At 36.8% G+C, this 20,585-nt stretch overlaps 1 protein-coding gene across 2 annotated transcripts in view; it reads right to left on the bottom strand.

The window, feature by feature from the left end:
- Positions 1-20,585, bottom strand: part of bark (C-type lectin domain-containing protein bark beetle) — a 31,604-nt gene that overhangs the window by 3,242 nt on the left and 7,777 nt on the right. Inside the window, exons 2-10 of one of the 2 annotated variants that reach the window (XM_076117962.1) lie at positions 10,436-10,599; positions 4,140-10,348; positions 3,853-4,064; positions 3,621-3,756; positions 3,089-3,308; positions 2,442-2,567; positions 1,998-2,027; positions 733-994; positions 62-263 (exon numbers count right to left, since the gene is read on the bottom strand). In XM_076117962.1, coding sequence (XP_075974077.1) covers positions 62-263; positions 733-994; positions 1,998-2,027; positions 2,442-2,567; positions 3,089-3,308; positions 3,621-3,756; positions 3,853-4,064; positions 4,140-10,348; positions 10,436-10,599 — 7,561 coding nt within the window. The remainder of the gene's footprint in view (positions 1-61; positions 264-732; positions 995-1,997; positions 2,028-2,441; positions 2,568-3,088; positions 3,309-3,620; positions 3,757-3,852; positions 4,065-4,139; positions 10,349-10,435; positions 10,600-20,585) is intronic. The other variant, XM_076117964.1, reaches the window with a different exon arrangement.

Genomic DNA, 20,585 nt, shown 5'->3' with positions numbered 1-20,585 from the left:
TTTGTGTGAATGTGTAAAAGTGTGAATTATAGAGTTATTAAATTATTAATGGACTACTCACCAATTTCGCAAATAAAAGCATTCTTCTGATTACAATCAGTAATCTCAACATTGGAAAAGGCGAACGACGTGCACTGTGTGACGTAATCAATATGGTTGACCCACACACGGTCGCCATATTGGAACCACTGGTTTTGGCGGTTTATGAACTCGTAGAGCACCGCGTAGTTGCCTGTTACGTACGGCATTGAAGCGTTGTCCGACTGTAAAAAAAGGGTTGGTTAAAAAACTTGATTTGTTTAAAAAGGATAAGGGTGACTTTTTAGGGTCGCATGAAACCAGTTTTGATAATCGTGTTGGATGAAAGTGAGTTCTTGTGTTAAATTATAGTAAGAGTGTCTTGACTTTTTTATATTGATTACTTTAGAAGAAGATAAGGTTAGAAAGAAAGGAAATATTGGCATGATACCATACATTTTCTATCATTTATTTATTTAAATTACTTTCGGTATTTTTTTATTGATTCTTTGAAAAGTGTTTGTTTTAAAGAATCAATAACATATTCGGCATACTAATCGTCTAAGAAACAATTACATATTTAACGTAGGTAGGCACATACTACATACAGACAATTAAATTAAACTTTGTTTACTAAACAATTAAACCCAACAATTTTTTTAATAATAGTTTGACGCACCTTATTAAATAGAGTAGAAATGCAGTGATACTTACCAAACAGAAACTCCTAGCTTCCTCATACGTCATAGGGGCTCCTACATACATGTAACAGGTCCCTGCTACGGCGTCCCATCCCGGAGGACACTTGCCTCCTCCCAGTACCGTCTGGTTATTCATATAGAACGGCCTGTAGTCCACTTCCAGCAACAAAGGATTGTCACTCTGGTCTCTTATACGACCAGCAACAGCTAAGGTAGCGTTGTAGCTCCAGTAATTATGTTTAGCGTCGATGCGTGTGCGCCACAGGTCGAGGGAACTAGAAATTGTAATAGAAATATTAGTTGATGTATCTCACATTTTGTTACGTGCAATGTGCTATGTTTGGAGCTCGTGAAGTATCTAGTCTTTTGAATATCTAGGATATAACAATCAAACCGAGGAAATCAATTCAAATAACTCTAACACTATTTGTACAGTATCCGAGCTTGTAAACACCGGGTTTAGGTATTAAACCCTTACAGATAAATTACAGTCTCTCTCAGTAAAAAATCTGTCTGTCTGCATTTATCCTATTTAATAAATCGGTCTACTAACTGACACTTATCCTGCGGTAGTTAGGCGATCGACCAGAATGTAAACAAAGAAGTTATAGCACAACACAAAAATTTGCAACACCTAAATTGATTCCATTTTCAACTTGTTAATAAATTGAATAGAAACACAACTTCACAAATCAAAGCTTCTAGAGCATTGAATCACTAATAAACTAGAATTTAATTGTCAACTAGTTTCATTAGTGGACGTGTTACTGTTTACTACGTCATTTATTGTGGTGATATTTGAAACAATACACTTAATTTAAAGAACTCACGAGGAAAATGTCAGTTAGTTGTAACCGCATGGCAATTAGTCATTCCCATAGGCGTAACTCTTTGTCTGGATTGTACATAGTAAGTGTTGAAGAGGCATCAATGAGAACTACCTTTAATAAACATTATGACGTGTTTTCATTGAGTTAAGGAATATTAGTAGCAGGTAAATAAGCCCAAAAACCGATTGGTTGGTAGTAATTTTAACGCCTTTTGATATATATTAAACCTTATTGTTATACCTACCATCCAAGTGTGGTTTTTACATGTTTATCATATACATACTCTACATAATAATAATATTATTTTTACAAATACATTTTAACGCGATCAGGCATATTTGAGATCTAAAACCATGTAAAAACTGTCACTTGGAATAGCAAAGTACAGAATAGAAAGATAGACTGACTTATTCGTGCATTAATAAATTTTCTTAAAACTAAGACTCACCTTACGATAGCCGGATTATAGTCAACAAAGCTATGGTCCGGGTAGTCATGCAACAAAAACATGCAAATAAATAATTATTTTCCTAAGGTATATTATAACAAACATGCAGGATTTAGAAGTAAGTAGTTGGCAGAAGTCATGCTAAAAGCCCATATTGTATTCCCCGGAAGCGAGATCGCTATTATCAGAAAGCCAATATAAAATATGGATAGCCGAAATACAGACTATACTAGGCGATTGATCTTCTATTTTTACTTTTACGTCCCAAAATAGTACAAAAAATTACCATTACATAATCCACATACGACTAAAGTTGATCTATTTATTTGTATCAAAATCTGTTGTACAATAATGATCAATGTTGCCAACTTCATCAATTAAATACGCAAGTTATAGTAGCATTAAACTTTTGGTTAGTATTCCGCAAAAAGCTTGGGTACTCACATAGATCTATTGACGGTAATCATTTCGTAATCATTGTCTGGGTTAAAGAAGATGTTGTCAACATAATTCTGACCGGCTGTTCCTGCGACAACAGTAGCGCGGCCTTCACGGTCGGTCGCGTAGTTCCTGGAAAGGATACATCATCTTATAGAATAAGGTCGTTGGAAATTTGCATATAAAATGAATGAGCATGGTTTCCGGCTTACAACCAGGCTCAGTACAGATACGCGTGTTCATCACACAAATATTTGTCTCGGGTGGGATTCGAACCCACCACACGCGACGCTACGGTTATTGCGGCGAGGTGACCACTTTAACTACTGCACCAAACGTGCAGTTTATAATTAGCGATAGGTCCCTGAAAAAATCGATGTGTGTTAGACAATATCAAAATCTCAAACAATTCACTACACAATCAGCGTGATTTAATTCTGTTGTATGTTCAAGCTATTGGGCGCCTGAATTTAACTTTATTGATTTCCAGTGTGTTGCCAACAGCTATGTTGTAGGTACTTCGACACGTACACCTTGCATAGGTATTTTAATGCAAAATTGTAAATGATATCATAAGGACATAATTACCGAAAAGACGTTAAATTTTTTATCATTAGGAGTCATTGGCGAACTGTATCTTAAAGTAAACTTACCTATAAAAGCCATTATGCGAAGTGGTCTGATAGATCGGCAGCCTGACTTTATCAAAGCCGGAGACTTCTAAGATCCTCATACCGGTGTTATCGTGGACGTAGTTGTATGTGAAGTTGGAGACCACTTGTCGGAGTATGATGACGTCACTGAATGGAACGCGGTTACGAGTGAAGTAGTTACGATAGATGGTGACTTCTTGGTACGGGGACGATTGGCGACCTGGTGGAGGAAAAATAAAGATTATTATCCAGAAATCATGTTAAGGTAATAATGTGCATTATGATTAGAATTGTACATATATTATGTAAAACTCTTCTGTTACTGAGTGACTGACTGACTGATGGACAACGCACAGCCGAAACTACTGGGCGCACAAAGTTGAAGTTGAAAATTTGGTATGAGGAGGTAGTGTATAAAACCACTAAGAGATGATTTTTAGAGTCTATTTATGTAAAAACATTTACTTCCCACAAATCTTAGCAAAAGATAAAGATGTAACATAAAAAAAACAATGTAGATTCAATATTTTACCTTCAACTTTCAAACACGGTAAGTCGTGATTTCCAAAGAACAAGTTGTTATGAATCCACCCACGAAGCGAAGTCGCAGATCCTCTTGAATCAGCTCTCACCAATAAACCTCCCACATTGTTACGCACCAAATTATTCTGAAACACGAATTATACGAATTAAATAAAAAGTCACCAAGAATAAACATTATTTGGTACATTCTGTGTATATTTTTAAAATGGTCGCATACTCACTCTGAAAACCAGTGTCTGTGTGTTTTGAACATCGACTCTTACAGCTGATGGACACGATGTGAAGTTTCCATACAATTTCATACAGTTGTCCACTATTTCGTTTCTTGTGATGGCCACTAACGGATTCACTTCACCTACTGACTGATATGTAATAGCTCCATCTCTGTTTTTCGTGAATTCACTGCTAGATATGTTGTGTTGAACATCGCGATCTGGGGAAATAACAATTACTATTAAATCACTGTCTTCAACAAATTAAACAGACTTGTTAATGGCTAAATACTTACTAAATCCAATAGCAGATATCGGCAAAGTAACAATCTCAGCAATAAATCCATGAACAGCGGAAGCCCCATTTGCAAACAGTTTAACACTCAAACTCGATCCATCAGTCCTGAACAACTTCTTCTCATCAGGCGATCCATTCTCCAAGTAACCAATCATAGGAGCAGTTATATTGTAAATATCACCCGCGTACAATGTAATAGAATCCCGTTTACCGTAGTTCTGTGTGTGGTTGAACAAATTGAATTGAAGCAAACGGAATCCAAACGGTTTCACTCTGAACATACTCTTGAATATTTTCACACAGTTCACTGGGTTATTGTCATACTTGTAGTATAATAGTACTCGCTCTTCAACAGTTATCATCTTTGTACTATCACAGATGTCGATAAGTGAAAACAAATGGTAAGGGAGATTTAAATCCTTCAGCGGAGTAAAACTCGATTCCTCTGATTCTCTACCTTCTCCATTCAAAGATATGGCACTGACACCTTCCCCTAATATGTCATTCACGGAATTAAACATCATGTTTATAGAATCGGTGGGAGATACCAAGTTAATACCGTGATGAGCACATTTCGTTATATTCACGCTTTGAATCCTTGGGTTCTTTATAATACTCTGTATAGCCGGTGATTTCTCATTGTGCAGTATACCGGCACCAATTATTTGCACATGTAATAGCTCGCTCTCAGATTTCTTCATCGTTTCATGTGTGTGATGATCGTGGATCCTATGTTCGTATAAAGAATATTCAAATTCTGGATTTGCAAATCTTATACCGCCCCAATATTCCAGATTCTCTTCCAAGTTCCTTGTTCCACAGTGAATGAAAACGAATTCTGAGTCCCATCTACATTCATGTCTGTGCCCATAGAGTTGTCCATTCAGTCTGATTGGACAGTCTTCGTAACGGTCTTCAGTTCCAACACATTGTAAAGGTTCAGGCCACGACCAAATTCTAGACAATGAGTTACTGTGGTATTCTACTCGTCGATCGTGTGCGAAGAAAACATTGATCGGATCAAAACCTAGTTCTCTGCATACAACTTGAGCGTTTCTTTCTGTGAAGCGATTATCACACATCGGCACCCATTGCAGAGTAGTTTTGTTGTAATATTCTAAGAATCCTTCGTTAGCCCTTTCAGCTACATTATCATTTATCGAACAATTTCTTCCTGTGCAAAGTCTTATTGAGTTCGGTACTATCAACGATTCTAACTGACGTCTGTGCTTGTGATGAGTCGATGAATATTGTCCAGCATCTCTTCTTACTCTGTTGAGTTCAATGTTACTTTCTGGAGTAAGTGGTCGCATGACTATTGGCAATTGGCTATGACCTATCGCGTGAAGGTATCCCATGACGAGGATGCCAACATTTGGTGCAAATTCCATGATCACACCAGGGCTGATAGTTAACACAGCGTCTGGCATCACAGTAATATCAGATCGTACTATATATGGAGCGATTCTGGATTCAATGGTCAAGTTAGACATTAGCCGGCCTCCTAACTCATTTGTATCCATGAAGCTTTCGGGACTAAATGACGCTGAGACACTAGAATCCATGCTGTCTTCGAGTAAGTAAGGTAGGTACGTAGCGATAGCGTGATTATTCCAGTCATCAAAATCAAATATTTGTTTTGTTATTTCTTTCTCTAACGTACTTCCCCACCAATTCTCGGTGACATCTAGCAAGTTGTTTATTTTCGCAGTCTTTATTCCAGCGACTAAAGTATACTCCAATGCGTTGTTGCCGAATAAGTTTCTACTTACTTTTACTTTCTGTATTCCTTTGAAACCTATGACGTAAGTAGGCTCTACGTTTCTTATAAGAGCTCCGCGGCTGACTTGCGATAGTATGTGTTTATTATTCTTCACTTGGTTATAAACGAACAAGGCATAAACTATGCCCATAATTTCACTTTGACTATCCATATGGAATTTTACCATAAATTGCCCATTATTCCTCTCAATAAAGTTTCCATCGATCATCATTTTCTTTTCCATACCTTGTATGGAAATAAGGCCGGTCTTGCAATTGTTGTCGGTGAAAATGTTCTTTGTTATGTTAACTTCGGCGAAATGACCGTCGATGATTAAAGCGAAATGTTGGTTGTTTCGCCAAGTGTTATTGTGCATGTACACCGAATGTGTGAAATTCTCGTTATACTGCCAAACGTACGGCAAGCTGACATCAAACCCACCTTGTTTATTCCTTTCTATCGTGTTATCTTGGAGAATATAATGATATAAATTATTCGAGCTCCTCAAATCTCTAGCAAAATGATATATCCCTCTGCCGTTATCAGTGATCAAACTGCTGTTGACCATAATAGTTATCTCTGTAATGTTACTATCGTGAATGTCCCAAAAAGGAGTGTTTACGTAAATAGCCTCTTCTTTATTATGCGCTATCTCACAGCTAAATATTTTAATACTTTCATTGGCTTTTCTTAAAAAGTGATCGCCCAATTCATTCAAATAGCGATTATAATACAGTGCTTTCACACCTTTGGTGTTTCCTTTTATCTTCGAATTGACTACTTGTAATGTCGGTACAGGGCCTTTAACAATTCTGTTCCTTAGATTTTGTACCGGAGCAACGATCGTGCTAACGACTAACACGACTCCGCCTAAAGCATTTGTTCCACTTTCATACGTTAACACAACGCCAAAACTGCTACTTGTAGTAGGGAACGTCGATAGATCACGATCAAGACACCACTGTACACTTGCTTCGTTTATATTTTGCGAATCATATATGCAAATATTTTCTGATGAAAAGTTGTGAATAGGGTTCAGAAGTTGGAGTCCGAGGACATAACCTGGATTGCATTTGATATTGTAAGTTTTTGTAATCTCTTCTCCAAGGCGTTTTGAGAAAACTATATGTCTCGTCTCTCCATTCACTAAGCTTATATCCGTTTCGTATTGAGGGATGATTATAGGACGGTAGCTGGACTCATCCATGTTGAATCCAGGGTCTAAATTAAACCAGCCCGCTATTTCTCTTTGCTGTGCACCAGGGATGTGAGGATTGTGAGAAATACCAGCCAAGTTGTTATTTTCTATGACTGACCCGTATACCTTCAGACCCAATTGTTTGAAACTAATACCACTTCCTCTATTATTGCTGAATTCTGAGTTTCGAACAGTATTTACGGCATCTGCACCGTACAAATCTGAATACAGAATACCCAATCCATCGTGGTAGTTGTTAGTTATCCTTATACTTTCTAAACTGTGACGCGCGAAATCAATTTGAAGTGCCGGCTTGAAAAGATTGGAAGAATAATCTAGCAATCCAGCTTTTTCGACTGTGACATATTGTAGGTCGGCTCTTTCTGAAATAACACTGAATCTCACACCAGCCCAGCTTGTCTCATAACATCTGATTCCAACATCATTTTCGTGAGTGCAAGAATTTTCAAAGTGATCTTTAGTTTCTGCTTTACATTTAGTTATATCATTATCAAACTCTGTACATTCAACATTTGATAGTAGGATATCTTCTGTAGTTCCCGCAGCAGGTATTTCATTTGGTTCTAAGAACCAATCATCTGGGTTCAACGCTAGACCAAGTTGATTGCATACAAGCGCAGCGTTGATAATATTCCACCTATAATTGCACACAGTTCCCCATTTCTCATCAATTCTTACTTGCAATCTTCCCTCGTGTTGTGTTCTACCTCCTAATAATCTAATAGGCACAATAGGTTCCGTATACCCTGGTGTAGTTGGCTCAAAATCAGTTTCATAAACACTATCGTTTGTCATTACAATTTCTTCTTTCAAAGTAAGAGTAATATCGTTAGGTCGTTTTCCTCTAGCGTCTAGTTTTCCTGCAACCATTATGCCGATAGCTGGAGGGAATTTTAATGTCACACCGGATTGCAGAACTAATTTTCCGCCGGGACGAATATTAATGTCTTTGTTGACGTCGTATTCGCCTTGCCGAAGCATTTCTATGCCTTCAACTTCACCACCGACGACAAAAGTGCCGGGAACATTAAACTGAGGCACGTATAGCGAATTGTAATTGATCTGCGTCGCTCCTGGGTTACTACTATGTAGCAAATAAGGCATGTAAACAATCTTCGCTAAGTTATACCTGTCTTTCCGATGGAACAGTCTATTGTAAACTTTTTCTTCTTCGCCATGCCCAAGCCAGTTGAATGTACAATTTAATACTTTGCTTTGATCTTCAACGTGTGATCCAATTTCATATTGAGCTTCTGGATTGTTAATTATATTTCTAAAAACATCGATATTACTTGAAGCTAATACTATTGTTGCAGCGACTCTACTTCTTGGTGTGAGTCTCGATGATACGCCTTCCAGAGGCTCATAAGGCTCTCTTATTTTATTGTCTCTAAGGAAATTGCGAGAAAACAATATGTATTGAAGATCACTGTAAGGAGACAAACCCAGGTTTACAACGAAAGGTCCCTTGTTACCAAAGAAATAGTTATGTTGTATGTCAAATCGTGCTGGTAATATTTCAAATTCTTCTAGGTATTTTCCTTCTATTCGATTTAATATCACTATTGCGCCGTAGTTTCCATGTTCAAAGAAATTATATTCGATCCGTCCTAGTACGTTCAGCGCCGGCTGGACTTTCACTGGAACTCTTTGGTTTTCATAAAATCTATTGTGGCCTATTTGCAAATTGAGCAATCTGCTAGGATTATTTAGTCTCCAACAGGTTAAGATTTCGATGGTACTTTCTACGCTTGAATTGAACCAGTTTCCGGTAATGTTTACCCAACTGTCACCGCAGAAATTACCATGCAAAATGCCTACATCTAAATTCTTAAATATTTCAGAATATTCGACGGCAGTTGTTTGATTAACTGGAATATATTCCGTTTCTTGAGTATTATTTATCCAGACGGCAATCCCGTAACCTTGATTAGAACTTAGTATACTTCTTGATATGTTTCGGTTCCCTCCAGTAACGGTAATGTTGACTCCATCGCCTTGATTGAATGATATCCTACTTTCAGTAACATTAACATCGCCGGCTCCGCTCACGACTTGAAGTCCGGCAACGTGATTGTTGTTAGATATTGAAGTTCGATGAATGTGTACTTGTGATCTAAGGTTTTCTATAGCCACGCCTCTACCATTGTTATCGGAAATAATCGTGTCTGTTATATTTAAATCATAGGTTTTGCTGACACCCGAAGTTAATCTGAGAAAGCCTGTAATGTCTGTCCTCGTGTTGGCACGAAATCTCACGTACATGCGGTTCCTCGTTGACGTAACACTTTGCGGTCGAGTATGATTTCTAATACTAAATGCCAATATAAGTCTATCCTCCGCCGTCAATCCGTCGTATATAAATATTTCGCCAGTATTATTCCGATTAGTCAAAAGCTTAATAAAACTTAAAGTTAGGACGTGATCGGGTCTGGTGTAAAATTTCTGGTTACAATCTCTTTCCATATTAGAATATCTCGACTGCTCGATCGACATTTGAATTGGAAATGTTTGGCTGGGGGTAGATGCTAATGTACACAAGTCAAATATTTCGCTTCTGTCCAACCTTTCGTCGATGTTCATTTCGTGCACCACGTATTTGACCCCGTCGCCACCATTATCGTGAATCAGACAGTTCTCAATCTTTGCCATGCCATACGTGGAATTCACATACACACCGTATCCCCTATTGTTTTGTATCGTGCAGTTGTTGATTATTATGGGAGCGTTAGGTGACGTCACATTTATCGCGTTGAAGGCGGAATTTGATACTTCAATGTCTTCCATGACTGGCGGAACACCTATTACGTCTAAGGCACTTGTAGCATTGTTATCTCTTCCCAGGCCTGCATTTTTTATGATTACGTGTTCAAGTCTGGACATTGATGTAGGAACATAGAGAGTATTTACAGCTGTGAGTATTCTCTCATAGACGGCATTTTCGAAGCGTATTCCTCTCCAATGTCTGCCAGAATTTCCCTGTTCGCTAATGTCATGGTGGGGTGAACATTGTATCGCGAGATCTGGGTGATAGTCGCAAACGCCTGAGCCGAGTTGTCTTGAGTTCCAGTCGCATTGAAATAGATCGTATTCTGTTCCTTTGCATTTTGGTTCTTCGAACAACAGCCTTGCTCGCCTGCCAGGTTGCCGGTCCATCCAGTTGTAGAAGGAACCTCCCATGAAGCCTAATTGTCGGCATGCTGTCTCCATATCGCTGACTGTCCAGCTGAAATGAGATAAAATAAATTTAGAGTACACTCGACATATTGTCAATAAGATTTTTGAAATAATTCTTAATAAACTATCAACTTACTTTCTGGAATTTGTGCATACTGATCTCCATTGTCCTCTATGTAATAATTGAACTCTTCCTACTAAGATCGATGGTCCATCCACTAACCGGATGTCTGGTATAGGCTTAGAAGATTGGACCGGCTCTTCCGTACTCGTAAATGTAATTCCTTTCTGATTTTCACCCTGGAAAAGACATGGACCAGTTATTACAACCGCAGTGAGTACGGAAAACATAAGTTTAAATGATGTCATATTACCATACAAACTATTGCACTTAACATGTCAATAGAAGGTGATTTTCTAAGTGAAAGGCTAGAATATAATGCACAAATGTATGTGATTGTATTGTTGCCATTTCACAATCGATTAGAGAGTTGCCCAAGCGCATAAGGGGTGAACTACAGAAGAATGGGCGGATGCGCAAAGCGTTAAGCAATAATATTTAATATTCTTTGCGGATACTTAACAAGGTAGTTTCAATGTTAATTTTTAAAATATCTACAAAGGTAACAAAGGCTACAAAGGTGTTTTTGGGTCATTCCTCTCCAAATTGTGCACAACTTGTGCAATTCAAATAACTAGCGTGAATAGCAAAGAGCCCGTTATCGCGCGACAGCGGATGACAGTGTGCGCGTAGGCGTTGATAGTGTCGATTTTTTTGACTACATCCTGCACTGCATCATATGTTGGGAAAAAACAGATCACATTCAGATTACTTTCATTGGAACCATTTAATAGAAGACCTTTTTTTGAAGTTATCGAGTACAAGGGCCTTGTGTCGGGTAAAATTTATTTAAACAGCTGTAGTTCGGGTCATTTAGTATGGTGTGATTCATACTTTTTAATGTATTCAAATTTAATAAGACGTCACATAAAAAAAGTTGAGATGATAAATGTTTTTTTGCCTAATACGCGAATCGTTAAGTTAACATTTACACAACATTAACATAACATAATGGTCATCGACACCTATGCGCATGACGTCATGGTGAGACATGCGCGCGCGCCGGTCGGCAGCAGCCTACACCAACGCGTTGCGCCCTTGCACTTCGCTTCTATGGCTTCCTGCCTTTTCACACAACCCCATTCATATGGTCACGTTCTACTGCCCAACTGTTACCTCACCGTTGCTAAATTGGAATGTGAGTGATGTAATTTCGACCGACAATAAACAATAATTTTACTTCTATTAGACAGGTAGACATTGACAACTGTCGTTTTTTATCAAAAGGTATATCCGCAATGACATTTCAATGGAAGTGAATAGAAAGTTTTTAGAACCGTTTTGGTTAAGCACAAGTGCTAAATCTGAACCGAGTTGTCTAGACTTATGAATAAGATTTACATCATAGTAGGCGTTGTGACTAGGTTTCTCAATCGTGCACGAAGTAAAAGCTATTTCTATGAATGTGAATACCGGCAACAGATTTTTTATAACAGAAGATAGACTCCTAAAGAATGTACACTGTACAAATAACATTTTTATTCTCCCCTTATAAGAAGCGAACAAAACGTTGATGCGTGCACTTCAATACAGACCGAAGTGGCCAAGACACTTTTTTACGATTCAAGTCACGTCATTCGGCATATTTTAAGGCAGGTCGCAGACGTCCGTTAAAACGTTACGCCCCACCGGCTATCTACTCTACTACGACGCATAAAAAAGTCCCATATTAGTGATCGAATACCGGTTAACGAGGGTAAAGGACGAGTGAAGGACGACTCTCAAATTGTGAGTCAGCAGAAAAGTATCATTCTATCTGTTTAGTGAAATTTAGTACATGTCTACATCCATACAAATATTATTAATTACGAAAAGCATTTTGACTACTAAATTGCTGCACTTATTCTGATAAAATTGACACGGAGAGAGTTAAAAATCGGGATCAAATAAAGGGGACTCTTCTTCAAAAGTTTAACTCTCCAATTCCCGGGTTAAACGTTTAAATTAAAATAAAAAAAATGCTGAATGAACTGAGAAACCGAGCATAAGAGGTGAAAAAGGGAATAAAACATTGTACACACGCAGAGCTTCGCGGTTCAAATAATTAATAATAAAGTACGAAGAGTTTTTTCATTCAATTTGCCATTCGGTGTTTAAACGTTAACCGTCATTTGTCTTATGACGTGAGTCGATGGCATTGACCAATGAAATAAATCGTAGGTTGCGAGTTTGGTTTGCCTGTCCATTTACGAATGTTTAGAAAAGACTAGATAGATTGACCATTTAATAACTGTCAAGGCTATCATTAAGTCATTTCCGAGCTATTAATTATTAATTCAACGCATACAGAAACTATATAAAACTGCATTAATCCTGCGTTTATTCAAAAGTTCACGTCAACTTTTCTGTATACAAATTGATCGTTTACATATGTTTCCAATTCAAGTTCACGATTAGATAATTTCTTTTGGAGGTCAAAGTCAAAAAAGAAATTTAAGATGTTGCGTTACATAATCCTATCAGGTTGTGTTACGAGCGCTTTGTATGAGGCCTACTTTGTAACGGACTGCTAAAAGCTGTTTCGAGACTCGTACATGATTGAACACTGAACAGTATTGATTTCTAGTTTGCGTTTCGGTACACGACATACGAATTTGCAATTAGTTTTACATAGTAATTTACAATGATAAGTACAGCCGAACTTGCGCAGAAAGTAAATAAATACAGGAAGATTATGTTGATTGTTGAAAATGTGTAGGTAAATTTAGAGCCTGTCTCCTAACAAAAATAAACTTAAAAATGAGTTTTTGGAACTCGTTATAATAAAGGAAAACAGGAGAATCTACTAACGCATAAATTACCTTAAACACTAAATAGTCAGGTACCTACCTTAGCTTAAAGCTATATAACTTGCCTAAACAAATTCTCCCTCCCTAGGCTTTGAATAACTTAAGAACGTTTAAACAACGTTTACCTAATAATTACATAAGTAACAATCACTGGCTGGCATCGTCTAATAGTTATGAAAATGCACCTGCAATGCAAATCTATTGTTTAATCGTCTAACTGGCATTGCGATGGGTAAGTAAGTACTCCCTACGGTATTGGACATTCAAGGCAAATTCCAAGCGTTATGGTGCCGACTTCCTGTGGTGTGCGTGTGGCGAGGAATATCAAATACGTTTGAATCAACACGAGGAGTTACTGTTATGAGGATAATATCCAAATATGGTGGGTAAACACATTCAAACAGGTTCCAATATCGATTGCATTTAAGCTAGGAATTCTTTGTCTCGCGAATGTCCTCGTAAGACAAACAAACATATTTGCAAACAGACAAAATAACTTTAAACAAAGCGTTTCCTTAATGGATTTTAGCTATTAAAAAGTCCTGTCGAATTTTAAAAAGTACCAAAGAATACTCATTGTTTACCCAGAGTTTTTTGCTTGCACGTTCGTAGCTTCAGAAATTTTGACAACTTTTAACAGCAGCTTTACCTATATCGCATTCGTAAATTGAAATACACAAATCGTTTTCCTTGAAATAAGAAACTTAACAAACAAAGCTCAACAGGAAACTATAAATATTTTATTTCGACAAGCAAATAAAAGTGACAGTTAACAATGACCACCTGGCACCTTTTTTTCAACTCAATCGATTACAATCCAAACAATAGTTTTTGCACTAATTACAAAGGGCGAGCTATTTATTTGGTTGTTACAAGAGAAAAGCCTTCACGTTGCGTAGCGGGCCGTGCTTCCGTCGATTTCTCTGTACACCATCGTGCCTGCCAAGTAATTTATACAAGTGCTATTTGTGTCCGTCTGGATTCCCATGCTACGGTGGCTTACATTACCCCACTATAAATATAGTGCTTTACTTATTGCAAGACTACTATAACTAGCTATAATGAAGTTAATTGCACGTAATTTTAATTTTACTACAAACTGACATGAAATGCAGAAGTTTATGACACGTTCCTTGTGTGCTTAAAGCTTGCTGGGATTTGTGTTTCCTCTCTGTATTATTTAATACTGTTATTCCCCTGCTCAAAACTTTCATCTACCATCTGTTCCGCTTGTAGCCTTAACTGAGTATGGTTTTATGAAAAGAATATAGTTTTATAAGTTGCAGTCTGCACCTTTCCGTTGTCGTGTCGAATGAATATGCCGCGCATGTTTTTTAAATTTTGGCTATCATCATTAGCTACTTGATTTTGCATAAATTAAATATTTTTACGGAACTAAAACAGGTGTAGACTAAAAAGGTGCTGTTTTTATAAAACCCGCACATAAAACAATACCTATTCAAATTCTGATGACCCCCTAACCTGCTACTTCAAGCAGGGGTCAAATGGATTGAAATGAGTAGGTTTAACGACGAACTTTCATATTTATTGTCAGTCTGAATAGGAAATAAAATAATAGAAACAATAAAACAAAACAACGAGCTCATTAAACTCGTAAACTAGACAAGCCATTAAATTATAATGAAGGATATAATCACAAAACTATGTTGAACCGTACCGCGAACAGTTATAACCTTTTCTGTCAAAAGTTCATTGTTCTAACAAAATGTAACAACAATGTCTGCAATAGTATGCGAAATTTAATTTCGTAAGCTAAAACAATGAATAAATTGAAGTGTGTTACGATTTCCAGGAAATGGGATTTTTGCAAGACAGGATGGGGTTGATTGGACAAGATAACGTCAAGACTAGACCATAGCAAGTAGATTATAGACATTTCATTACCGACAGTCTGACAGCATACTGTGTTATATCCTCTAATACAATTTTCTGTACAATTGTTACTGCTATCTATTCGCAATCCATTATCATAACGCAATCAATGACCTCTACCGTAAAAGATAAACAATAGAGTATTTTGATATCATCAATGACGAATGATTGAACCGGTGACTGTGTAGCGATGTTCGTTTACAATTTCAGGGTTATTACTTATTACGTAAACACGTGCCAATTGTTAATGGGTTTGCAACTGAAAAACTGAAACTTAATACTTAGATAGTGATGGCAAAAAATCTGAAACAAGAAGAGAGATTCGTGGTTCTCATTTAAGACGTCACCTGTTTAAAACTACTTGAATTACTTTTAACTTCAGGCGATACAAATACATCCTTTTTATCTTATACAATTATCAAATTGTGTTTTCTGTCACTCTGGGTATGACTTTTGAAGTCTGTACTGCTATTTATAATGTTGCAAATAATGCAGTTTAAAAGGGGATCTGGCTTGCTGAAGTTACATTTATCTACTCATTTTTATAGGTCTAGATTTATAAGATTAAATCAAAACCGTAAGTCCTACAGATATAGAGTCTATAAACAAATCATAATAAGGCACAAGACTCAGTGACCACTACAAAGGGCCTTTATACAAGATCACGACGTCACGATCCTGACACGGTAAAGAATCGTGCCGCGAATATTGCAGGTCGTTCACCGAGGCACTGATTCTACGCGCTTTACTATTATTATCCTGATTTAACTGAATACCTGACAGTACACTAAATGCAAGCTATTTTCCATAACAAGGTAAAGTAAGCGGTTACCTAGTTATAAAGGTTTTTAATCTAAAGAGTGGTTAAGTTGAGTGTTAAGTGAGTGGTCCTTTTGCGATTTCCCTAAGGGATTTTTGATTGTTGATTCGTGTATAAACTGTGGTATTGTTGCTCACATTCGTGTTTACGATTTTCGCGATACACTTAAGATTTAGATAAATTAATAACATATCAATAGGCCATTTAAGTAGGTAGTTCAAAAGGTAGGATGGTAAAAAATGGAGATATCAATGTTTCCTAAAATTTAGCTAGTTAGAAAAAAAAGTAGACGCAGACTTTTTATAAAATTCTTACAAAAGTTACAGCTATATATACAGTTACTATGAGCTGTCACTCAATTCACACACACACACGACATTTTCTTATTTTCCACAGCACGGTAGGTGGTAAACTATTCAATTTGAAAGTAAGCACCGAAGCACGTACTTGATCTTTGACGTTAATCGCAGAGAGAAGAAAAGATATGAATTAAAAGGAATTGTCGTTACAGGCTTTTTCTCGTCACGAACATTTTTCACAGATAGATTTGTAGCGAGTGCATTTGTCACGCTTTTCACGAACGCAACCAGAGCGGCACGATGGTATCACCCGCGCCAAATGTTAACCGACACTAAACACCGGCCTATCTTGTCCTGATTATATTTTTATTTGTGGGGAACAAAGGCTTTGTTATACAGATATATTTATAAAAAAAAATATGAACTTTTGTTTAACGTTCTGCATTTTTATCAGGACTGCGTTATTCAAGGCATAAACCATACGGCAAAATTTAATAAAAACATAGAATGGAACATAGATAATCACAATTTACAATCCCTACTAAAGTATTCGTAAGTTAAGTTGTAAATTATGTAGTCTAGATTTAGTTTTGGCAACTACGATAAGCTATAACTATACATTTTGCATGATTTAGTTCCAGCTAGTTTAACCAGTTGCAGATTTTATCAGAATTTGCCAGTCGTTTCCAACACGATTCTAATCTGAATACTGCAGAACGCTTGCGAATATAAGTTTTGAAACACATATAATATGAACAGATATGTTTATTAGCGTTTGATATTATATTTACATCCTATTTACATTGTTAATGTATGGGTCCGTGAGGATGTTTGTTGCTCTTTCTGGGCAACTCGGATTGTGGCCATTCGTCTCAAGCAACGCACATCTTCGTTCATGTACATAAAATATGGTGATAGTCGCCTGAAAACTAAAATCGTTAGGGCCTATCACTGAGGATATATCGTATTATACTTCGGAAAATCTTTCCACACGGACGAAGTCTCTGCCTGAAACTAGTATTCCTGTAATAGACTAGCATTAAATATTGGGGTGAATCAATACTAACATGCATATGGATTTTGTCCGAAATAAAGATATTCTATTCTATTCTAATATTTGAAATGAGTGTACAAACGTGTTGTTTCCCATTACGACAGTTCCTACCCATCGTATTATTATCAATAAAGTAAACAATGACACAGAATTCAATGATAACACAATATGGTATTTAATCATTACTGTTCCGGTAAGTGTAACGTTCAATTTGATAATACATATCAATGTGACAATATATAGATATCTTGGTACATAAGAATCACTCTTGACAAAGGAAAAACACATACTTATTTCTGTAGCCATTATGCAGCTTAACACAAGCCACGGCAAAGTTCTTCGGGTGGCGAGAATAGCTTTGATATTAGGTTGATCACTGACCATATCATAAATGATAAAATTCTGGATAAAAAGTACCTAGCTTATAGCTTATATTACCTCACATCTCTCGACTCAATTTCCCAAATCGGACCAGAAGTTCTTGAGAAAATAGCTTGACAATATAATGACATTCATAATTTAAAGTAAATAACATCTCCCATATTTTTCCTCTCTCATCAAACAGTTATCACATCGTTTACTTGGTGGACATCTTCATTGTCTTACATGTCACAATAGCCTTTGTCCGCGTGTTTATCCCTTGTGTGTTATACAAGCACATACCACCGTGTCCCAAGAGAATATTTCTTAACCAGCCTGTGAGGCGATGCATTTGGGTCAAACATCTTGTACTAGGGTTAATGCATTCTATATTTGTACAGACTTCCATGTAATTTTTATTTTAAAATGCTGATGACTGTATTTTATCACGTCTCATTTATACATTAAATTATTTTTATTCTATTTGGTATTAAGTTTTATATTATGTCCAGCATTTTGTTAAATACTTAACAACAACAACTTTACAACTGTATTGATAATTAAAATTCTAGGTAAGAAGACGTTGGTATGGCAAAGTAGATTATAATTAGTGATTCTCGTTACTTAAAACCATCTATTTATTGTCGTTTATCTATTCATGCATATTTCGCTAATGAAATGGTTAAGTATCATCTATTTACTAGTAAATATTTTCGTATTCAAACCCATTATATTTATATACTGATTTCCGATTATGATAACGGCCCCATATTGCTAACGATTTTCAGGTCGATCGAGAAAAACAGTAATTAAGTTTTTATAGTAGAGCTAATCTTGATCGTAGCTTGAGTTCCGAGCCCGTTAGACAGTGATAGATTTACTTTACAGTACTGCCTATAATGCTATTAAAAAGCTGTTATTAGCATTAATCTTTGGTAGACTTTATTTCAATCAAAGTGTCATTATTTAGTAGGAAGCTTATCTTCTATCACTTCCGAAATCAGGAAAACTCAAACAGCTCTTCATACATCAACGTTTTATTAAGATGATGAAAAACAAAGTAACCTTTGTGAGTATTAGGAAAATCGCGAAAATCGAATATGAAAATACAGGCGAAACGTTGTTTACACAATCCTAGCGATTACAAAATACTAGAAAAGAGGGCACTGTGTACCAAACTTGCAGGAATTTTCTTGTGGTATACTATTAGTAGGCTCTCGTTATATGCTTATTTTAAACAGCAATCTTGCACTGAATCATAAGTGAAACCGTTTACAATAAACACGAGCAATTTCTTAGCAATCCCACTTGTAACTGGTAGTACGTGATTGGAAACGCCTTTACAGTGTTATTGAGTTTTTTACTCAGTAGAAATGCATCGTAGCATAAACTCGGTGTATGAATGGAGTCGTTTACGCAAAGAGCCGACTACAACGAGCGAACGTAACCTACTACTAATTGCCGCCGTAATTTATGAATGTAAGAAATAGGAAATTAGGTAATTAAATGGTACTAAAATGTGAGGATTTCCTGACTACTTCTGCTTATGTCTTGGAAATGTACGTTGATTTGGGTTTCAATATCCTCAGGTGTTATAAAAACTGATCTAATCTTGATCACAACGTAGGTACGAGTTAGGGTATTTGAATAATATCTACCTATCTTTGAAAGTGACTGACTCCCCACGAAGTTTTAAAAGTATACAAAATACGTTTAAAGAGTATCCTGTAGCCAATCGGTTTCAAATTATGCCTCACAAACGCTCATATAATATGAGACGGTGTATTTATGTACAAGCTGCAACGTGCATCTTGCGCAATCAAGTGTACACTGCACACTGCAACCACTCTATTTAAATGTACGTCCAAGTATAAGGCACGGAGTAAACCAGTCTTTAAAAGGAAACATAAATATTTACAACCTATTCTCCCGTTATTTCAGTTAAAACGGAACAAACTTAATCCATTATGTCTATTGATTCGGAACGTTTCTCAACTGATCATTTTTTTCGTCAATCTCAGTCGTGCGAAACTAAATCGTTGCATAAACGCGACAAATCGTATTAGAGCAAATATCTTTAAGAATAATGGTGGTCCGTTTCAAATATACTGCAATAGTTTGACCGTTGAACTCGAGCAAAAAATACTAGGATGTTTCTACATTCGGCTAGCTTTCTATGGAGTAATCGTTGGAAAGCGTCTAGGCTCGTCGTTCGTCACGCGCGCTCGACTTAAGACCTAACTCGAAATGTCACTCATTGTGACGAGATCATCTCACATGAGATATAACAGCAAATTTAGAAAAGAAAAGTAGTTAAAATGTAATTTAAGTATCGTGTGTAAATTTTCTAACGGTACGTGAATATAGGCGGCCTATGATCCGAGTTTACTTCTATAAATACTAACTGATGAGTAACTAGGAGTATTTAATGACAAACTCCATAAAGCACTGCATAATCAAGCTCCCCACCTGTTCCGTACAATGGCTACACTAAACGGTCAACGGACACAAAAACACATGCTGTATACAGCCGGGCAAATTGTCACATAAACGCATAGACGCTCTTATACACCATGATCCACGAGCATGAAGCGAAACGTAGTCGTGTATTTGCAGTTAGCTAACCGTATGCGGCTCACTCTCCGCTTACATGATACTCTATTAAGAAAACATAAATGCATCTATCTATAGTGCAGGGATAACAAACCAAACTTTTATGCGATTTTTATGATTAAAATATGTAGTAGATGTTATTGAAACGTACGTTTGTAGTTTGTAATTCATGTACTTAGATTAAAAATGTGTATAGTTTCAACAAGGATAATTATGCAGTAGTCATTGTTAAGACCAATCTTGCCCCGTTCCACAGTTCCGAACGTAATGGTTTAACGTAGTATTTTCTAACGAACTCTATATAGCTAATAGTCATCAGCAAACGATATGCCTGCTG

The sequence above is a fragment of the Anticarsia gemmatalis genome, chromosome 9 (genome assembly GCF_050436995.1).
Source record: "Anticarsia gemmatalis isolate Benzon Research Colony breed Stoneville strain chromosome 9, ilAntGemm2 primary, whole genome shotgun sequence".
Classification (NCBI taxonomy): Eukaryota; Metazoa; Arthropoda; class Insecta; order Lepidoptera; family Erebidae; genus Anticarsia; species Anticarsia gemmatalis.
Note: the sequence above shows the minus strand (reverse complement) of the source record. Positions and strands in the feature narration are given on the sequence as shown.